Source organism: Ptychodera flava, chromosome 10, assembly GCF_041260155.1.
Source record: "Ptychodera flava strain L36383 chromosome 10, AS_Pfla_20210202, whole genome shotgun sequence".
Taxonomy (NCBI): domain Eukaryota; kingdom Metazoa; phylum Hemichordata; class Enteropneusta; family Ptychoderidae; genus Ptychodera; species Ptychodera flava.
In genome coordinates, this window is record NC_091937.1 from 25,112,186 (window position 1) to 25,132,319 (window position 20,134).

The following is a 20,134-nucleotide window of genomic DNA, read 5'->3' on the forward strand; positions in this document are numbered from 1 at the left end:
GGGAAATTAGTGGATCTAGACTTATTGCAAAGAGTGGAAACACTATCTAGCGTTAAGAATGTTAATTGAGACTAAAGATTTCCCATGGTTGGTCTGTAGAGTAAATCGTTATCATCCCTATACTATAGTGATTTACCATATTGCCAGAACAACACACAGTAGCAGGTTTCCAATTTTAAAGATCTTACCCGGATGTAGAAAACGTTTAAGTAATGAAATGCGTGAACTTCAGTCAAACAGTTGCACATCCTGTTCTCTAATATGTGGAAACGAGCATTCGTCGTTCTTCGGTGGTACTGTCCGTTGAATTACTATAATAACGACGATAGACAGACCAGCAGCACGCTGTTTTTTCAGCGTGATTGAGTTTATCCACAGGAAAAAGGAGTTGCTGATTCGAAAAAAGCACGATCGTTGTTGTTTAATTTTTTTCAAGTTCATGGAAACCATTCTATTTTTTTCTATTTTGGTTTCTTTAAATGTATTGCATATATTACCTAATAACAATTCAATCGCAACCATAAAGCTATACTGACATGAATTTGTGCTGTGAAATATCGCGTAATTTTCAATGGAGATTGACTTCGACCCTAGACTTCGACTCATTTCATGAGCAGTCCGCCAATAACAGTTCAGTTTGTCGAGACAAATTATGTCTGCTCTATGATTAGCTCCGGTATAGATTGAAAAACAAACGCTATGTCAACAATGTGTTTACATTGTAAATCACGGCATCATGCGTTACCGGCATCGCGTTCCCTCTGTGGCCCTCATAGAATTTACAAAACAATAAGCTTAGATTTCCAAACCGGGCAGAGCAGACACCTGTGCGATTTTGTCGCTATAAAAGTTTGAACTATTGGCATATTTCTAAATTCTACTGAGGGGAATGTTGCTCGCCCAACTGTCGAAACAAAAAGACGTCGCAAAAATTTTCACAAAAAAGATAGAAAACTTGTGGTGACGTACAGAAACGTAATCTTCATTGCATGCTTTAAACCGAAACGTAAGCGGGAACAGTTTTGGTTGACAGACTCCACTGGGCATTTGCAGAAATAAAAATATTATCTGACATTTTATTGTAAGTCGCAATAAGTTCGGAGCGGGATCAATTTGAATGTCGGTGCATACAAACATGTAAACTGTTATTAGAAAAAAGACGTAATTTTTGGATTTCGGAGTAGCCTAGTTTGATGCTAGTTGAATGTCAGACTATACTTTGCATTGAGTCCACGTCACTTGTTGTCGGAAACGATTGTACGTTTTTTTTCGGTGGCGGTTGAATTGTTAATGTTGGACTTTATTTGGCAAACATGTAAAGCATAAGACAAAGAAGTACTATTTGGATTTTCGGCCGTTATTTATTTTGTACGGGAACAATTTTATGTTACGTGTTATAGGAAATGAGGTAAAAATAACGTAAACTACAATGAGCATCCTCTCAGTTGTGCGCAAGATGTATCACCAGTTTTTGTTTGAAGCTCAGTTTTGAATGAGTAAGCTTAGCGTTCTGCGTTCTTACATTGCGCGCTTGCAGTTTACACCTTTTCAACGCACAGGAAACTAGAGTTTTAAGCCTGACAGTAACTCTGACAATTTCAGCTGTTCTCTCATTCCCAACCATATGCTTGATATTTCGCTTTTGTGGATCATGCTTTTGCAATCGACGGCTACCTTCAGTAGCCACTATACATACTTCCTGCTGGCAGCTGGGAAGAAGACTGACGCATGCGCATTCCTCCAGATGGAATTCACGTAACTACTTACGCTCTTGAGATAGTCTTGACTAATCTGCAAAAGAAAAACGAAGGCACGCGAACTGGCCTACAATGTTCATTTTTGTTAAAATCTAACATATTTTCGCGTATGTTATGGTTTCAGACTTATCGTCCACTCAAAGGCCATAGTACACGGATTCAAAATTTACCATAAACAAAAAAGGAAGGTGGGTCTATCCCATAAGAAACTCAGTTCTCTTTACTCAGGCTACAAATTCAAAATAGCATCAACTAGCTACGGAAGCAATCAGGATGCTATGAAAGACATCATACATAACAACAAATTTACACGAGAAGACAGAAGTGTTAAAATACCCCTCTGGAGTGATCAGTCTGCAAGAGTTGCGAGTCATTAAGAATTTCGTTTAACCCTTTGAGCGCCAAAATGATGTCAATTTTGCCACATTTGTAAAATATTCCCCAGTCAGGTTTTTTGCCAAAATTTTGATAAGAAACTGTAGCCAATGAAATGTGATGTCCATCTGGTCCAAAATTATAAAAAAATACCGAAAAATTCATTAACATTGGTAAAATGTTGCACTAAAATTTGGAGGGAAAAATCACAGTACTCAAATCGTTACTAATCTTGTTAACTAACAAAGCAGGAAAATCCCAGCGATGATAAACTTAACTCGAAAGAAGTCAACAAGAAGCTCATGTTCATATCGCATAAAAACGTGTTAGTCACTTTTGCCTTATTCCGCGTCTGCCCGCAAGGAAGTTTTCAGAGGGCTTTCTTAAGAATAATCACATTTTCTTGTAATTTCTGTTATTGACGATATCTCTGTCGCAAAACAAAGCCATGACTTTTGCATTACAATAAAATGCTCCATTACAGCTATCGTATTATAGCCATTGTGACGTGAAGTAAAAGTATTCTCCAGAAACGTCCATTTACACGAATGAGCTGTATGAGAAAACTGTCAAATTATCTATACAATACCCTTAGAGACGTCGTAGAGATACTGTCAGAAATGTTGCACTGAGTTTAGACATAAAGTATGCATGTATACGGAACTGGAACTGAGCCTCGGAGAGTACATGTCAATGTCACCAAGTGTGGAGTACCGGCCAGTCCGTAAGTTCGCCTTATTAACGTTGTCTCGGGATATGTAATCAGCGAAACAAGAACTATTTTGTTGGTTCGTAGCCTATCTTCTTTAGTGTGTGGAGATCATTCGATTCGAGTGCCTGGATGATATCGCCGAGTTATTTCTTTTGTTTACCGTTTCGCATTGTTCATGTCGCTTTTATTGATACCACCAGTGCACGAGACAGAAGTAATGCGTGGTGATATGAGTTGACACGTTTTGTTCCTGCATTAGATTTTTTGACAACGAAAAGAATTTATGTTCGTTGTGTCGCGTTTGTTGCCCGGATACCGATTAGTATCACAGACGACTAGTTTAGGAGAGATTCTTTAATCTATAGACCCGAACGTACGATGTCGAAAACAAAGATCGAGACGTCACAGATCTCTAACATGCCTCTTATGATGGAATTTATCAATGAGCAATTTCATTTGTTCAAAAGAATATTTTTCATAAAAATAACGGACGAGATAATCCTACATGTTGAATGCATACCATGGCATGTTCCTTTCACTTATCAAACACAGTCATATTTTAATGAATGCAGTGCAATACTACGCTGGCAAGTGAAATATGGACAAGAGTTTGATAACATCAGACTATAAATTTTGGAGCGAAAAAATGAACATACAGCCTTTTCAATATGATCCACCCTGACCAGCGTATAGGTATTCACCTTTATGTAGTCTATAATCCGTCCAATAGGAGACAACCGTTCTCGTCTCATTGCCATGTTTACGTGACCTGCCTACAAAATAATGTTTTAATTCCATCAAGAGCTTTCTGTTCATGGATATGCCTCATCTGGCCAGTCTGCACGGATAAAACACGGACCGTTTTAATCTCTCTACCTGATGGGTGCCCCATGGTTGCCACTGCTTGGCTTGGGATTGTCCTTCTTGGCCGTCATCCTATATACTGTGGCGACGGCCACTCATAACTGGGCTGTACTGGAGCAGACATCTTTCTTCGGCGAGACGAGCAGTACAATCGGATTGTGGCGATCCTGTACCAGTTCGGCTGGGTTTAAAACTTTGCGTCAGTGGAGGAGTCGACAATGTACCAGGTAATGTACAACTTGCAAGGGTCGGTTAATTTTAAGGACGTTTTGTCCAATGCATCTCACACGTCACTGACGTTTGTCAAAGTCAAGGTTGTGCTTTTTTTGATAATTCTTCATCTACTCCTATTCCGAGGGCAGATGAAATGCAATTGGTAGTACATTTAGAGAAACATGCATGTACATGCAAGTGATTGAGATTGCATGCATATGTTCTTTTTCCGCACATTAATCTTGGCACTCTCTCAGGCTTCCTGTAATGGAAACCAATGTATAAAATTCACGCAGTGAAATCATAATTCAGTGGCGAAGAAATAAATCGATTGCCCGCGAGCTAAAACCTAACGCAAGTGGAGATCTCGCTTTCTTCACATAGCTTATCCATTTTGCGATATCAGACGGAGAACTTGGGTAGTTCACAGTGCTTCATTTCGGCATCATAACCCAATGGACGACCTTTTTAGCAGAACTTAGAAGTCGCGATCGGAAAATAGTCGGAGATGATAAGACTATTACGTCTGACTCAGTTGCCAAACGTAGACCGTTGATGACAGCCTTGCATTGCAAGGGTAATAAAACCCGCATTAACTGTGGAACACATCCCATCCATGGAAGAGAGGAAAGACACTGAAGTTCATACTCTGAAAAACCCATGATGCAGATTTTCAAGATGCAAAGCTAGTCAAACTTTATGAGCAAGTGGAATTCGGGTATATCGTCAAAATACTGATTGTCATGAAGACATAAGTTGTCTGATATATATATATATATATATATATATATATATATATATATTATATATATATATATATATATATGTGTGTGTGTGTGTGTGTGTGTGTGTGTGTGTGTGTTTGTGTGTATACACATTTACATACATACATACATACATACATACATACATACATACATACATACATACGCACGCACGCACGCACGCACGCACGCACGCACACACACACACACACACATACATACATACATACATACATACATACATACATACATACATACATACATACATACATACATACATACATACATACATACATACATACATACATACATACATACATACACCAAAAGCTCATTTTGCATTTTGCACTACACCTCATCGCCATTTACTCAATGTGATTTTTCTTGTCGACTGTTGCATTTATCTTAATCGGATCGCTTCACTAGGAGAGAGTTAAAAGGTTATGGGTCAAAATGAGATTTATGCAGCATATCTGTTTCCTTTATTCGATTCGGGAGAAGATAGTGAGATTGAAGTTAAAACTGATGTAGGCTTTTATGCTCTCAATACTTTCAACAATGATGCCCATTCTCCCTTGACATATCGTTCTATTAACTACCACCTGCGTACGTGCATTGGAAAATCTCTCCTTATCCAAACACATGACGTTAAAGGACACCATATTTTCGCATTGATGAGTTTAATGATGCAATGTCAAAGGTCGAATCATGTCATCTCTGTGCATTGTGGATTTTGTGTTGTTAGAACTACATACTGGACCCGAGAAATTGCTCAGCAACCTGACAAATGAGCGCAGCTAGGCATTGAATAGAGTAACCCTGGCGTCAAGACTTCATTTCGAAGATATTTGAGTAGCAACTACTCTATTTTATTACGAGGCAGTGACCTCTGACATCACTAATCTCACACCCAGCACTCTCTATTAAGTGAAGTCATCAACATCCATCTCTGTCTGAGATTTGAATTGTGTACGATTTGCGAGGTGGCCACAGGCATGCTAACGCAGCCGGTTCGTAAATACTCAGAAACACGAGTTGCTTATACAGCTATATATCTCTGTCTTGTAAGCGATATACTATAACGTCAAACTATTATACGGAGGGAAGTACTTCACAGAATCGAAATGTGAATAGGCACTACCGCTATTATATAGGTATGCCAGCAAAATAGGCGGGAAAAGATGGATGGATTACATACACGTTAATGTAATATACAGACAGACAGACGGATGGACATATAAACGCAGACATACATACAAAGAAACAAAGAGATAGATAGATAATAGATACATAGATAGACAAATAGACAGAGACAGACAGACAGAGAGACGGAGAGACAGCTAGCTACCTAGATAAATCGATAGGTATCTTACAGATCGACTAACCGACCAACCGACAGATAGATAGCTAGCCAAATAGATAAAATAGATAGATAGATAGATTGATAGAAAGATAGATAGAAAGATAGAGAGATAGAAAGATAGATAGATAGATAGATAGATAGATAGATAGATAGATAGATAGATAGATTGGTAGTCTTACAGATCGATCCATCGGTAGACAGACAGGCAGATAGGTAAATAAGCAGACAGATGGATGGATGGATGGATGGATGGATGGTGGATGGATAATAGATAGATAGATAGATAGATAGATAGATAGATAGATAGATAGATAGATAGATAGATAGATAGATAGATAGATAGATAGATAGATAGATAGATAGAGGCGAAAAACGTAATATACTATACTTTGTCTATTTGTGGATGATTAAAATAAAACAACCCATATGAATATGCTTTTATTCACGCAATATCATATGTAATGTTTACATTGAAATTTCCAAAAGCATTATCCTGAATACCTATGAAACTATATTCTTTAGCGTCCAACACATTTTTACCCTGCACTTCTCGACTTTTCTTCAGCTGCCGTTCACTTCACTCGTTTTGCCGCCGTCACATCGATTGTGATACTAGCTTCGTCTTTGTCGGTTCCTCCGTTAGTGTACTTCAAGAAGGTCGACAAGAAGTTCGGGAAGATCTCAAGTTGTGTAATCATGGGAACAGGTGAGGTTTTGATCTTAAGACATGGTGTTATATTAAAGTGGCACTCCCACTTGGTAACATTTTAAAACACACTTTTCTAATGCCAACGGTCGATATTTGACGTTGCGACTGCGCGCGGATCGCGAGATATCGATAAAAACATGTCATTTCCCGAGCGTATTTTTCATATCCCGAAGTTTTACGGTCGTTTCTGATTATGACCCGAAATTCCTCGAAGGTTTGTTGTTGTGCTGATTGATGATATTCTAGGGAGTCCATAATAAGTTCGAACGACGCAATTATTTTACCTCCCGCTGCGAATACTTTACAGCATTATGCCTTTACCTCACAGGTAAGTTTTTTTTAAAACTTCTACTTAGTTTTTGTCGTTTTCATCATCCTTAATCAGTTGTATTATATTTTAAGCAATGCTACATAGATATCCGTTTTTAGGTGTAAAATATTAGCCTCCACTGATGACTACTAGTATATTTTGTTGTCTGCCAGTGCATGTGCTAAGACAGCCTGTCGGCCGAAACTAAGTTCCGTTTCGTAAAAATGTTCCCAATTTGGATATGCAAGAAAATGTATTTATGTCACTGATATCATCTCCTACCGCGTCAAGGTAGGTTTTGCCACATTCACCATATCAACAAGAATAAAACACAATTTTCGTCGCAAGACAAAGAGAAAAAGTTATGTGAAAAGTTACAATAGCTGTTTCTTTATACATACAGGTGTGTTGTTTGCGCTTGGAACTATATCATTTGCCGTCTGGCAGTCTGAGTCAGCGCCTGCCTACGACTTTGGATATTCCATAATATTGGCCTGGTTGTCGGTTCCCGTAGCGTTGGTCGGCGGTGGACTGGTACTGGTAGGGGTGATAAAGTCACCCATTGAGTTGCTGGGACAGGACGTGTCTCTTACCTGAGGTTTCCTTTCGCTTCGTCCGAGTGAAAACCAGGCTTTTTTGTACCTGTTGGACCGACAAAGGGAACTTGACTGTGTTCTCTGAGAGACGTTTGTGAGTACCGCGGCCTTCGTTATCAGCTGTATCGTTGTTCTAATCGACAAGTTGGCCTCCGTGAAAAGTGTCGACGCATACATGTGACAACGGAATTAATTTTATATTTATAACCATTGACAAAAATCACGGACTTCTTATCTCATTCTATTTGCCAAAATGACATACTGAATCAATAATGAAACGTATGTAAGACTGTACCCTCGTATCACAGTCCAAATTATCAGAAAGTGAAAGTATGTCTGTCTGTCTGTCTGTCTGTCTGTCTGTCTGTCTGTCTGTCTGTCTGTCTGTCTGTCTGTCTGTATGCATGCATGCATGTATGTATGTATGTATGTATGTATGTATGTATGTATGTATGTATGTATGTATGTATGTATGTACGTATGTATGCATGCATGCATTTTGTCTACAATGTGTCTATGTACATGTATTATGTGACATCTGTGTATGTTTGCATGGATGCAAGGAAGAATATATTATGACTTAGTATTAGAAAGTCGTCATTTCATCGACAATAGAATACTTATACTCCTAATTTTGGGCCTTCATTTGAAATTAAATAACAATAAATGAAGCCACTTCTGTAAATGTAATTGTGTATAAATATTAAAGTATGTGTTTGTAATCCTCTTCTCAGCGAGTTTATTGATGGTGTAATCTTGTTGAAAATGAAAGTACTCCGGATACATAACGCTCTTCAAAGTCAAGAAATTATCTGATGAGTAAGATAAAACGTATAACATCATGATTGTTTATGGTTGTTTGTAAATTATGGCATTTTCAACTTTTAGAAGCTTACTTGTCTGGATTCATGTAACTGGGACGGTGAAAGTGTGCAGACCTCGAAATGATTCGCATCTAAAGTGAAAAATTTAACTTTTGCTCAAACTTTCAACTGTTCTCTTATCAAATCAAGAATGAAAAAAAAGGGGGGGGGGGTCACCGGGCAAATTTTGGTACTAGAGAAACACTCTGGGTTACAGTTGCGAGTTACAGGAAACAGTAACGATGTTGAGTTGTTCTTAATTTAAAAAATCTAACCATTGCTACCTTTCAGTGTCTACAAGAAAACATTTGTCACAACTTTAGATACAAAATACTACATAACAGTCGTTGTTTTGATAGTGGAATGCAAAAAAAAACACCGGCGGGCTTTATTTGCATTTATTTATATGACAATGATAGAAACATTTTCATATTGAGACAGCATTTGAACCAACGGTGGTCATTCTTTATCACAGACGGTTTGTAATTATCATAAAAATTCCCAGTTCTTTTCATTGATCGCATCGGTATTGCACAAACATTGGAACTAAAATTAGAAGCAATCTAAAATCTGTAAGCCACTCAACGGGGTTATTTGCCACGAATGGTAAACAAACTACTATTGCTGTCTGTTGTCTGACATATGTACTGAATGCGTTTGGCTGAATGGGTTGAAATGAATGACAAACGTTACGAATCACATACATCTACGAAAGCTGAAAACTCAGTTTATGAGAACATTTAATTTGCATATAGCCATGTTTGATAATTCAGTAATATTATTTGTGTAAGTACGCCCAGTTTTTGCAGAGAACAATTGGTATTCGTTCCTTCCCGTCACGGTCTGTGTTTACTAAGTTGAAAATGCTTCAGTAGCAATGTTTACTGGGCTAAGCGTCGAGCCAAGTTTTGCGAACTCATCGAGTGGTTCGGAACTGCTTTCCTTCCTTGAATAATACTCTAAGGGTCGTTTTCAAATACGTACGTTCACGGATCGGGCGACGGGTCCGTGCCTGGCTCGTCTGACTCGCCAAAAGCTCGTCCAATAGCGATACGTCTCATGAGCCCGTTTCTGCGCATGACACAGAATTTTGTGTGTAACCTATTAGAACACCCTTTGTCTCTGATCAATAAAACGCTGACATTATGGCATTGAAAACGAAAGGGTTTATTGCGTCACATCTTGTAACTACAAGGACATGGAAAAGCTCTATAAGCCTAATTATTATACACCTACTGCCGTAACCTATGGGAGTTTGACCGTCCAATAACTTTCCGTATTTTGTATAGTACGCGGAGTCCCGAATACGGGAGACGCGCGACGCTCAAATTTTCAGGGTTTGTAGCAATTTTATTTCAACTATCGCGCCCGTTTCACTCATTTCGCGCGTGCCGCATCCCTCAAAATTTACCATAGAATTAGTTTAGACGGACGATTAATAGAGGGAGGTGTATAATAATAGGGTTATACACAAAATACGGCCCTGTATGGACTCGGGCTCAGTGAGTGACGTATTGGACTCGCCTTCGGCTCGTCCAATACGTCACTCACTGAGCGCTCGTCCATACAGGGCCGTATTTTGTGAATAACCCTATAATATAATTTGCATATTTTCAACATTTCAGTGTGGTAGTATAAGGGATGGACCATTAGACCTTGGGAGGGGGTGGGTGGTCACAATGAAATTGTGAAAATTTTTTTTTTTACTATTGTAAATTTCTGAAATTTTTTTTTTCCAATTGAGATTAGCTTTGCAAATTTTTTTTTGAGAGTAAATTTTCAGATTTATAATTTTTTTTTCGTTCGTCGCTGTCTGAAGATAAAGAGGGCAAACATGTGGTGCCAAGCACCACAAGCGGCCACGCAAGCGGTCACTGGGAAGAGGTCAGGAGAGGGGTGTCCCCCTGCTGCTGTTGGAGCTTTTGAAAAATAGAGATTAAAATGGTGTTATTTGGTGGCACCTGGGGAGTATTTTTGCGGGGGGGGGGGGGAGGTCAGGAGGGGGTGTCCCCCTCCTGCCGTTGGAGCTTTTGAAAAATAGAGATTAAAATTGAAGTTATTTGGTGGCACTTGGGGAGTACTTTTGCGGAGGGTGGTCAGGAGGGGGTGTCCCCTCCTGCCGTTTGAGCTTTTGAAAAATAGAGATTAAAATGGTGTTATTTGGTGGCACTTGGGGAGTATTTTGCGGGGGGAGGTCAGGAGGGGGGTGTCCCCTCCTGCCGTTGGAGCTTTTGAAAAATAGAGATTAAAATGGTGTTATTTGTGGCACTTGGGGAGTATTTTTGCTGGGGGAGGTCAGGAGGGGGGTGTCCCCCCTCCCGCTGTTGGAGCTTTTGAAAAATAGAGATGAAAATGGTGTTATTTGGTGGCACTTTGGGAGCATTTTTTCGGATTACACATCTTCCTCTGAAACATGGTCTTCTTGCTCCTCAGTAGCTTCGTATAGTTTTGAAAATTGACTATTTTGGTTTCCTGGCTTCCCTTTCTACTGCGTGGAGAAATGCCTACATTCACCCCACCAAACATCATGCATATCTCATGATTTACAATTGATTTTGACAAGCTGAGAAGCTAAAATAAGCTAAATAATATAGTGAAACTTGCATATTTGTGTTTTTAGAGCAATTGTTGCCCTTTTTTAGTCAAAACATCTATTTCTCTGTAGCAGCATTTCCAAATTAATTGGATGTGTATAGATGTGTTGAAATTTCAATATTTGTCTTTTGGGCAATTTATGCCATTCATGGTCAAAAAATCTGTATTCTTTGAAAGGGCTTGTCCAATTTCTTTGAAATTTGCTACACAAAAACGATTAATCATGCAGATTTATTCAGTATTTGTTATCGAGAAACTTTCAAAGTTCAACCCTTTTATGTGTTTTTGTGTTGGGATTTGTTGGATAGATGGCATTCTACATAGTGTATTGTTGAATGTTAAAACATGTGTTGCTGTTGTTATTTGAGGCTGTTTTTGAGAAAAAAGAATTGAAAATGCCTTTTTAAAAGCAAAATAATACATAATGACTTGATATGTTGTTTTATCATTATTGACGTGTTTCTACTTGTTCACCCATTCTTGCATTCATCATTGTAATAAAATGCTGTGAAAAAAATGAAACTGATGTGGCCTGCATCTGTTTACCTTGATCTTAAAAGGCAAATACAACTTTCTGTCTTGACAACCATACCATAGTTTCAATGTTTGGACTGTGGTTTTACCTAGTGTACCTGCTTGGTTTGTACGCAGGAAACAAGTAGAAAACAGGCTCTATAATTTCCTAATTTTCAAGTGATCAGAATACAAAAGTCCTGAAAAGATAAGATAATTACAACTTCCAAAATAAGGGATACAGTCACTCTAAATGTATAAATTAAAATTAAAAATGTGCCGGGCTGATGTATTAAAAATACAGAAAGTTGCTTACTGTCGGTAAAATCTAAAAAAATTCAAAATTTTAAAGACTTTTGAAGATTTTTTTTACGCCTTTGTCTTCTTATTTATTTTTTTTTATTTTGCAAACTAGTTTGAAGATTTTTTTTTTCTTAACTTTCTGCTCTGAAAAATTTTTTTTTTCTGTTTTTGACCACCCCCCCTCCCAAGATCTAATGGTCCGTCCCTAAGCATTCGTGCGCCCCTTCAATTCACCATAGGCTTTAATGCAGGGGTGATGACGTTCCAAACTTTCACTGTATAGCTCACGTAGACGTCAAATGCTGTATAGCTAGAAGACGCTCTTTTGGTTCAGAAAGCTATTTAACTCTACGTAACAGCTGTTGGGACTTCAACAACTCACAGTGAAATAAAAATGACTGAGTACGTCGAGAAGTTCCCGTGGGGAGATTGCCAGTTATTTTTCTGTCGAGCTCCTACTTTGCATATGCTTCCATAGGTTTCCGTCCCTGCCCTGCACGCACATTTGGATGCGTATTGTACAAATGCGGCGATGAGTATTGTTCGATTCAAACCAGTAAATAGGTTACGACACAGGCTGTATGACAATGATAGATGCGCACGACACTTCATCACAGGTCACGTCCTCTTAACACCAGAATCAAGCGCTCTTTCATTAAAAACACTCCCTTTGACAACTATTTTTACGATTGCCTTGTTTGTCCAGTAATTTTTTAGTAACCTGAATCGCTGCAGCTGTTCACGAACACAATGTCGAGCATTAGGGCTTGTTGGGCTTCCAAAATATCGGAATATATTTATGAGGCCAACTAAACCTACGAGACAATAAATAGAGATACACTTTTTTAGTAAAGAAAGGACTTATTGTCCTACACTGAACCACGTAAACAAGTCATCACCAGCCTACGTACGGATGACATTGTAAATCGTCTTTTTTTCACCGCGCTAGTAGTTTTCCTGAATTGGCAGGTGTGGGCTCCCCAAGGCATGCTGGTCCTGAGATTTACGAACGGAAGGTCAAATTCTATCACATATATACAGACACTAGCACAAATGAATTTGCTCCCACCAAAAAGCCTAACCTTTAAATTTCGATATAGGCCTACATGTACCTTAGAAATCTTGAATATGCGTGTAGAAAAGGACCCGGGGCCTCAATGCAAGAAACAGCCCTCAAAAATGTTGCCCTGCTTTCATTCGCGCTTCCTCGCTATGCTGCCGCGTTTTAATTGTCTTGTTTTGTAGCCACGATGGTTTTGTCTCTTTGTTTACAAATTCGCTTGGCGATTGTTGTACGGTAGCCTGGAATGCTCACGTGTTAGACCTGGACCAATCAGCTCATCAGCCCAGCCGCAACGGGCTCAGCGGTAAAGGAGTCATCGTTTATGGGTCACGGTTGCACGTCAGTCGTTTTGCACAAATTGGTGTGCGTAGAACGAAGCTAGTGGACGCGCGAAGAAACTACACTGAAAGTACGGCGCTTCGGAACAGCAGTGATTAACGTCCTACCGCTCGGGTAAAAGGAGAGCATCTCTTTAACTCTGAAAATGCCTTCAAAGCTGAAAACTTTCTGTGGCTTCGTGTCAGTCTTAGTTGCAATCGCTGCGACCGTTGTCGCCTGCGCCACGCCCACGTGGGAGTACAATCGAGCGTACGGCCTCACTACCGTCAGCGGGCTATGGACGACTTGCGCGGAGTATGAAGACCAAAACTGGACGAATAAGCTCTGCAATAACATTGGCATCACCAAGGTCGATGGTAAGACTCATGCTCGATCCATACTTTCATTTGCATATAACGAGTAAAATTCATGTACCTTCACAAACCTCGAGCTCTCTTATGCCTGTTCCAATACCTCCAATACCTGCGCCAGTCATCCCGCGCGTCACATTTGCAGATTCGCGCCGATTTGAAAGGCGAGTTTGCTCTGTGTATCCGAGAGACAACGCGTAAGGTAAATGCCTGCATTTTTCAAAGTCGAGTGGGGCTGCGTAACTCTTCATGTGGTATTGTTTCAATGCACATGCACACCGACACAAACAGCGCGACGCAACTATATTGAAATTCCCTACCCTTCAAAAGAGGTGGCATTTCTCCAACAATACAACCCAACGCCGTTCCGCTGGGCTGAGCAAATGCTATTCAAATCATTATCCAAGGCCCAGCGTGTAAACAACGACGAAGCCAGCTTTTTTTTGCCCGAGCCTCCGGGCACGTGACTTGTCGATTATGAGGTGACATTTTGGCGGTTGCCGATCGTAATCCACTTCTTCTTTTAAAATGAGGCCGATCATCAACTGGTATCACATTTCTCTGCATTTCGTTAATGTTAAAGCCTTAGTATTGGCGAGCAATCATGCGTATTTTGATTAAAATTATCCTATAAATGCCTCACAGATATAGAAAGTGGAAGCGATAATACAGCCATTGAAATGACGAATTTCAAAACGAGGCCAACAGCCTGAAGGTGAATTTTTTCTTCATTTACATCTGCGCCACAAGTATTTCAGGCGATCACATCCTGTCAATTCATGATTTAGGTAAATTGAGAGAGGCAATTCATGATTTACGTAGAGAGAGAGAGAGAGAGAAAGAGAGAGAGAGAGAGAGAGAGAGAGAGAGAGAGAGAGAGAGAGAGCGCTATTTGACCATATTTTTGCGATGAACTCTAATTGTAACATGCGCGGTCGATCTGGCAGGTCAAATGTTTACATACAATGAAACAGTACTAGTGACGTCATCTTGTCACCGTGATGAGACCAGTCACACGAAATGTAGTGGGAGCGCTTGCGTCTATTGAAAATAGAAATAAACCAACTACCATAAACAATATATATATATATATATATATATATATATATATATATATATATAGTCTATTCGGTACCTATTACTCGAGTTTGACGCATTAACGCAATCTTAACGAGTCACAATATTAAAATCCTTGAACGTTTTCCCTGTCATGTCTGATCGGTGACATGACCGTTTGATACACGCGACTGTCATTTCAAGAACGCGCTTATTTGTGACCCGCCTGCTGAACGCTTCGGTTAACAAAAGACCCATTAGTATCACCAGTATACTGAAAAACAACCGAGTGACCTGTGCACGTAGGCGTGTTTATGGTATGTTAGGCGAGTCACGGTGTCGCTCTATAAAAAGCAAAACGAGCTCGAGAGAGACAAAATGTTTGGGCATGAGACTAGATAGACCCCGGGCGTTTCCGATGACAGGCTTGAACATTTTGCAAGCCAGATCATACAATAAATCCGCGAGTCGTTATAGGATGGCGTAACGTAGCTCATGTGCGTTTACTTGAGGTGAGAGAGCGTCGTTTCGCTTGAAATCCTTCCCCTTTTTGTACAATGCGTCATTGGAGTAGGCCATTCACTATCCGACGTTTGTTTGCTCGGACTCAATAACGAACTCAGGCGATATTAGCACTTTCAAAATACATGTTCGGACTGTAACCTCACACTCACGTTTCTAGATCTGAAACTATATTCCCGCACAGTTCAGACCGTATACAAAAACTAAGTTTATTTAATATAATTCAAAACAACGTCTCTGGAATTTTTTGTTCTGTCGGAGCATAAAGATCAATATTACCATATTCAATAGGTGACGTTCCAAGTATGCAGTTCAATGGTAGATGTTTCTTTTCATTGGCTATCTCAGCCACTCATGCATCGGTATTTGAATTTGACCCCATTCTAACAATGGGATAGCCTGAGGCATGATTGAAATTACGTTTACATTAAGCATTATGCTGTCGCTAGAAAACTCTATTGTGCCAGGTAAATTGCAGTTCTCCATAAACAGAGAGAGAGAGAGAGAGAGAGAGAGAGAGAGAGAGAGAGAGAGAGAGAGAGAGAGAGAGAGAGAGAGAGTGTGTGTGTGTGTGTGAGTGTGTGTGTGTGTGGAGGTACTGTTATATACACACCGTACAGCTATGAGGCGCTACTGAACGATTCTAGCTATTTCAGACAGAGAGAAATAGTCTCTCTTTCTTTCTCATACATCATCGCAAAGAGTGACTCGGAAGTGCATGCTGTCTGAGCATGGATAGAGGGACACGATAATATATACAGGAATGTTTGTGCAGGGCACTTAATTCACTGAGGTCATCTTGTAGAATGAGAACGACCAGCAGATAATTAGAATGAATATTGGCACAAAAAATCACACTTCGTAATTTTCCTGATCCACTACTCATGTAACTTTTCAATGCGTCAGCTTACCATTGACAGTATAGAGGGCCCTATCATCGGCTGATCCGCATCGCGTCATTTCAGTCCGCCAGGATCCAAGCTACGAACTCGCATTACATTAATATGTGGGCGTTTACCCACTCTTCTAGACCAGTCACCGCCTGCAATCGCTGTTGTGTTCCTTCATGAACTCAGAAAATTACGTCTTCAAATCTGGGTAATTAAAAACAATTGGGGCACTACCATAACGCTAATTTAAAATGAGAGAAAACGCGACTATTTGTGTTCTTTGTTCGTTGGTGAATGTCGAGGTAACAATGTACAACGAAACAACATAAGTAGTCTGCCATATTACTGTTAATGTTGCCATCGGCACTTCTCTCTCTAAAGCTGCCTATTTTCCTCGAGACACTTAATGTAACAACACCTCTACCGATATGATCACGAGGTTGTACAATATCCGCGAATCCACTTCAAATGTTAATTTTCCGAACATTTGGCTCACATAACCGTTCTATCACTTTTTCTCTTCCAGCTGCCATACGATATTGCCGATTTGCCTGCATCTTTGGGGCCATAGTAGCTCTGGGGGCGCTGGTTGTCCCCATTATCGTCTGCCAAAAGAAAAAATGGATCAGAGCATTGAACGTTGCATCAGTCCTTATCATGGCATGTGGTACGTATGTCATTTTGCTCTCGAATATTCATTTGCTTGAATTAATATGACTCAATATTAGACACGATAAAACGACAACTATGAATAAATGAGAACAAGTTCAAGCTATAAATATGCTTTATCTTATCAGCGCCCTCCTCATTTTGAGACCCTCAAGTTCGCGTCATATCTTATTTCTTCTTTTGAGTCACACAGTGTGATCAAAGTTTTCTCCAAGGCAAAGAGCTTTCAAACAAATGGCTTGCGAATGGTTCACAAGATTGTGCCTGCCAGTATCTCAGTCCGTGTACTTTTCTTTGGCTTTGCAACGAATGCAGTTTACAAAGAATATATCAGATTTTCAACGAGTAAGATTCTGGCAATTTTTTTCAAGCAGTATATTGCGAACAATTTACACATCAGTTTGAACCGCTCTCCCAAATCTCGCAGGACCGATGGGTTTCAACAACATTGTTTGAACTTCTGGTCTGGTTATAATCACCGAAGTACGCAAACCTTGACCAGAACAATGGAGGCAACACACCTCCCTGGGTTCAATCTCCATGGCTCAACTGTGCCAGTGCAGTTAACACACATAATCGTTACGAAAAAGTTATGTTTCGATTTGGTAGACACTATAACAAAATCTATTCAGGGAATCATTCTGGATCAGGAAGTTGGACACGATATTAAAAGAGAAAACAATAAACTTACCACAGAGGGCACACTAACGAATCGTTACTGCTCTTAGTTACATAATGGCTCTATTGGCATGCATGAAAGGCAAAGGAACTGAAATATCGCTACCTTAAATAGGTTATGTCTGGTGCTGAGGGGTCAAACTGAATGATATGAAATGCATTGTGGGTACAATACTCGACATCTGACCACAGCTAAATTTTGAGATAGTGATCTCATAAATACTTTATACTCAAATGTAACCGCTGACGCACAAGAAATTTCTGTTTGATCGTGAACTCGCGAAACCAATTCATAGTCTCCTCTTTTTAAGCATTTCTTGTATTAAATTCCTGTATAACGTAAACGTTTATTTTTGCTTCTGAACTCTCATGTGTTTTACCACCGATTTTAGCTGTAGAAACCAGCCGTGTTGAAAATATGGTCGACCGGCTGATACTTTTATGACTCACTTAGGTGGCAAAATCGTATTTAAGTTACCGAGAATTGACAGTTATCAATTGGAAATTAGTGACTGACGTGGACCTATTAAGGAAGAAGGGCTCAGTCCCTTTGGAATATCTAGGGTATTACTTGCTGGAACATATATTACATTAATTTCATGCGTTAGACTATTGTAATCTTGCCATAACATTTCTGAGAATGAAAACCTTTTCTTTGTGTATTTGTTTGCTATTTATGCATACCTTTTTAACATTCATTGCTCCTGCAGGTGTGAACATGCTGTGCGCGACGATCTGGTACGCCTTAAAAATACGTGACTCAGAGAACGAACTCAGATACGGATACTCGCTCATTCTTGCCTGGGGGTCGATTCCCTTCTACATCGTTGGCGGCGTTATGCTGATACTCGGCTTCAAAGATGACGAACCGAAGGACTACATGGCCTCATCTGGAGCAGTCTAGCGCTGTTCTTGATCAACAGTAGTATTAACGAACTATTACCGGATTAACCAGAACTAACAAGACATTATTTAGTGGGTTGAGCTCGTTGTCTCTTATACTTGATGGTGTACAAAATAATTGGACCAAACGGATTTTTATTTAAATTTGTTGTATGAAAATCCTATTCATTAATTTGTTGCTCAAAGTCGAGAGTGATTTGAATAAAACGTGATAGGCATGCGCTGCCAGTGTAGGATATCGCTCAGCGAAACGACATCACTTTTACGTCATCATAGGGCAACGGGCAATCTGTCTCTGGGAACTGTAGACTGGAAACGCCATAGTCTGAGAAATCACGCCGCATCTTCAACGTCGCCGGAAGCGGTGAAGTTGCTGCTTTCTCTGCGGCTTCATCACGACATACTCGACACACTGCAGCCAATGGCAGTACCCTCACGTTGTGAAAGTGGCAGGCGGGTGTGGTGTTCCACCAAGAAGCCTCAATCGCCCTTAATTGTAAACCTTCAAGCGAAAATGCCATGCTTCACAGAGCAAGCAACAGAGCAAGCAACAGCATAACTATATTGTATGACAAGATGACACTGTCTTCACCTAAAATGTTAACTTATTTTGGAAACAAAAGGACGTAAACTTCTCTAAATGTATCTTTGCACTATTCAAGAATTATATTTGATCATTTGATGGGACTGTAGTCATACTACAACGTTCTCTCGATAACGTATGGCCAATTTCAGGTTTTATCAGGGATCATATATTAAAGGTATACAGTCACCTGTAATCTAAATATGCCCATATATGGTCAAAGGGGCGTTCCTTGGTATTCAAAATGCCCATGTGAGGGCGCTGTTTTTTAAAAGCGGCCACCCGCTTAAAATCTGTGATTGGTTAGATTTTCTCTTTCCATGGTAACTGTGGTAAAAATTGGAACAGGTGGCAGCATACCTTTAAGGTATACACCAAATATTTAACCAAAGGGTTCATTGAAAAATTCGATACTTTTTACAAGAAGATGTATATGTTGAAATCTTCGTCGAGCTAGAAAACACATATACGAAGATATTAAGCGAATACAAGTCAAGATAACCTTATTTTCAATATATCTAGCATACTAATGAACTATATTAGAGGATGCGGCAGTTAAAGTTCACGCCAGTCTAATGTGCCTAATCATTCATTATATATTGAAAGTGGCATACTCTTGCATATTTTATTTTTTATAGTGTTGTAATACCACGATGCCATCTTTATTTAGTTGTTGATATTCATTTGCGTTTTATTTTTTTTTAATTTTCTGTCAACAAGATCAGTATTGTCAAAATAGCCTCTGCTGTGTATTTCAAGCGGCCGTTGAAAGAAATCTGAAACGTGATTTTAAAGAACAATAATATTTAGATTTATAATTTTGGAATAGATTTTCAATAAAGTTTAACCCGTGAGGAAAACCGCGCTGGTTTGAAATATGTTTCGACAAACCCGACAATAGTTGATTGACTTTAACTTACAGCCATGGGTGCCCTGAAAGGCCGCTAAATTGTCCGAAAGGACGTTGGTACAACTCCTGCATATTTCGCGCTTGGTCGTGATTTTTTTTCTGTCGATCGGATGAGGGCCAGTTTGACCACAATCCTTTTAGTGTTATTAAATGTTTACTGTGGGTATTATTGTCTCGAGGTCACGTGCCCATTGTGAGTTGTCTCTGGGACAGCCTGGCGTGATCAAAAATTCA

General features: G+C 39.6%; 1 protein-coding gene and 1 long non-coding RNA gene across 2 annotated transcripts; both read left to right on the plus strand.

Annotated features, from left to right (window-relative positions):
• The first annotated feature begins 3,621 nt into the window (after positions 1–3,621).
• LOC139142321 (uncharacterized) lies at positions 3,622–8,721 on the plus strand. The gene is made up of 3 exons (XR_011554354.1): positions 3,622–3,935; positions 6,614–6,754; positions 7,471–8,721. It is a non-coding gene; the product is annotated as an uncharacterized lncRNA (long non-coding RNA).
• Positions 8,722–13,259: 4,538 nt separating this feature from the next.
• Positions 13,260–19,850, plus strand: LOC139142322 (uncharacterized). The gene is made up of 3 exons (XM_070712228.1): positions 13,260–13,695; positions 16,684–16,824; positions 18,215–19,850. The coding sequence occupies exons 1-3, from the start codon at positions 13,485–13,487 to the stop codon at positions 18,406–18,408; spliced, it is 546 nt and encodes a 181-aa protein (XP_070568329.1). The 5' UTR covers positions 13,260–13,484; the 3' UTR covers positions 18,409–19,850.
• Positions 19,851–20,134: the final 284 nt, after the last annotated feature.

Bases quoted from the DNA above. Each gene is read 5' to 3' on its own strand.
- LOC139142322 (XM_070712228.1), top strand. From the start codon at position 13,485: ATGCCTTCAAAGCTGAAAACTTTCTGTGGCTTCGTGTCAGTCTTAGTT. The intron at 13,696-16,683 runs GTAAGACTCATG...TTTCTCTTCCAG, and splicing joins TGGCATCACCAAGGTCGATG to CTGCCATACGATATTGCCGA. The intron at 16,825-18,214 runs GTACGTATGTCA...TTGCTCCTGCAG, and splicing joins AGTCCTTATCATGGCATGTG to GTGTGAACATGCTGTGCGCG.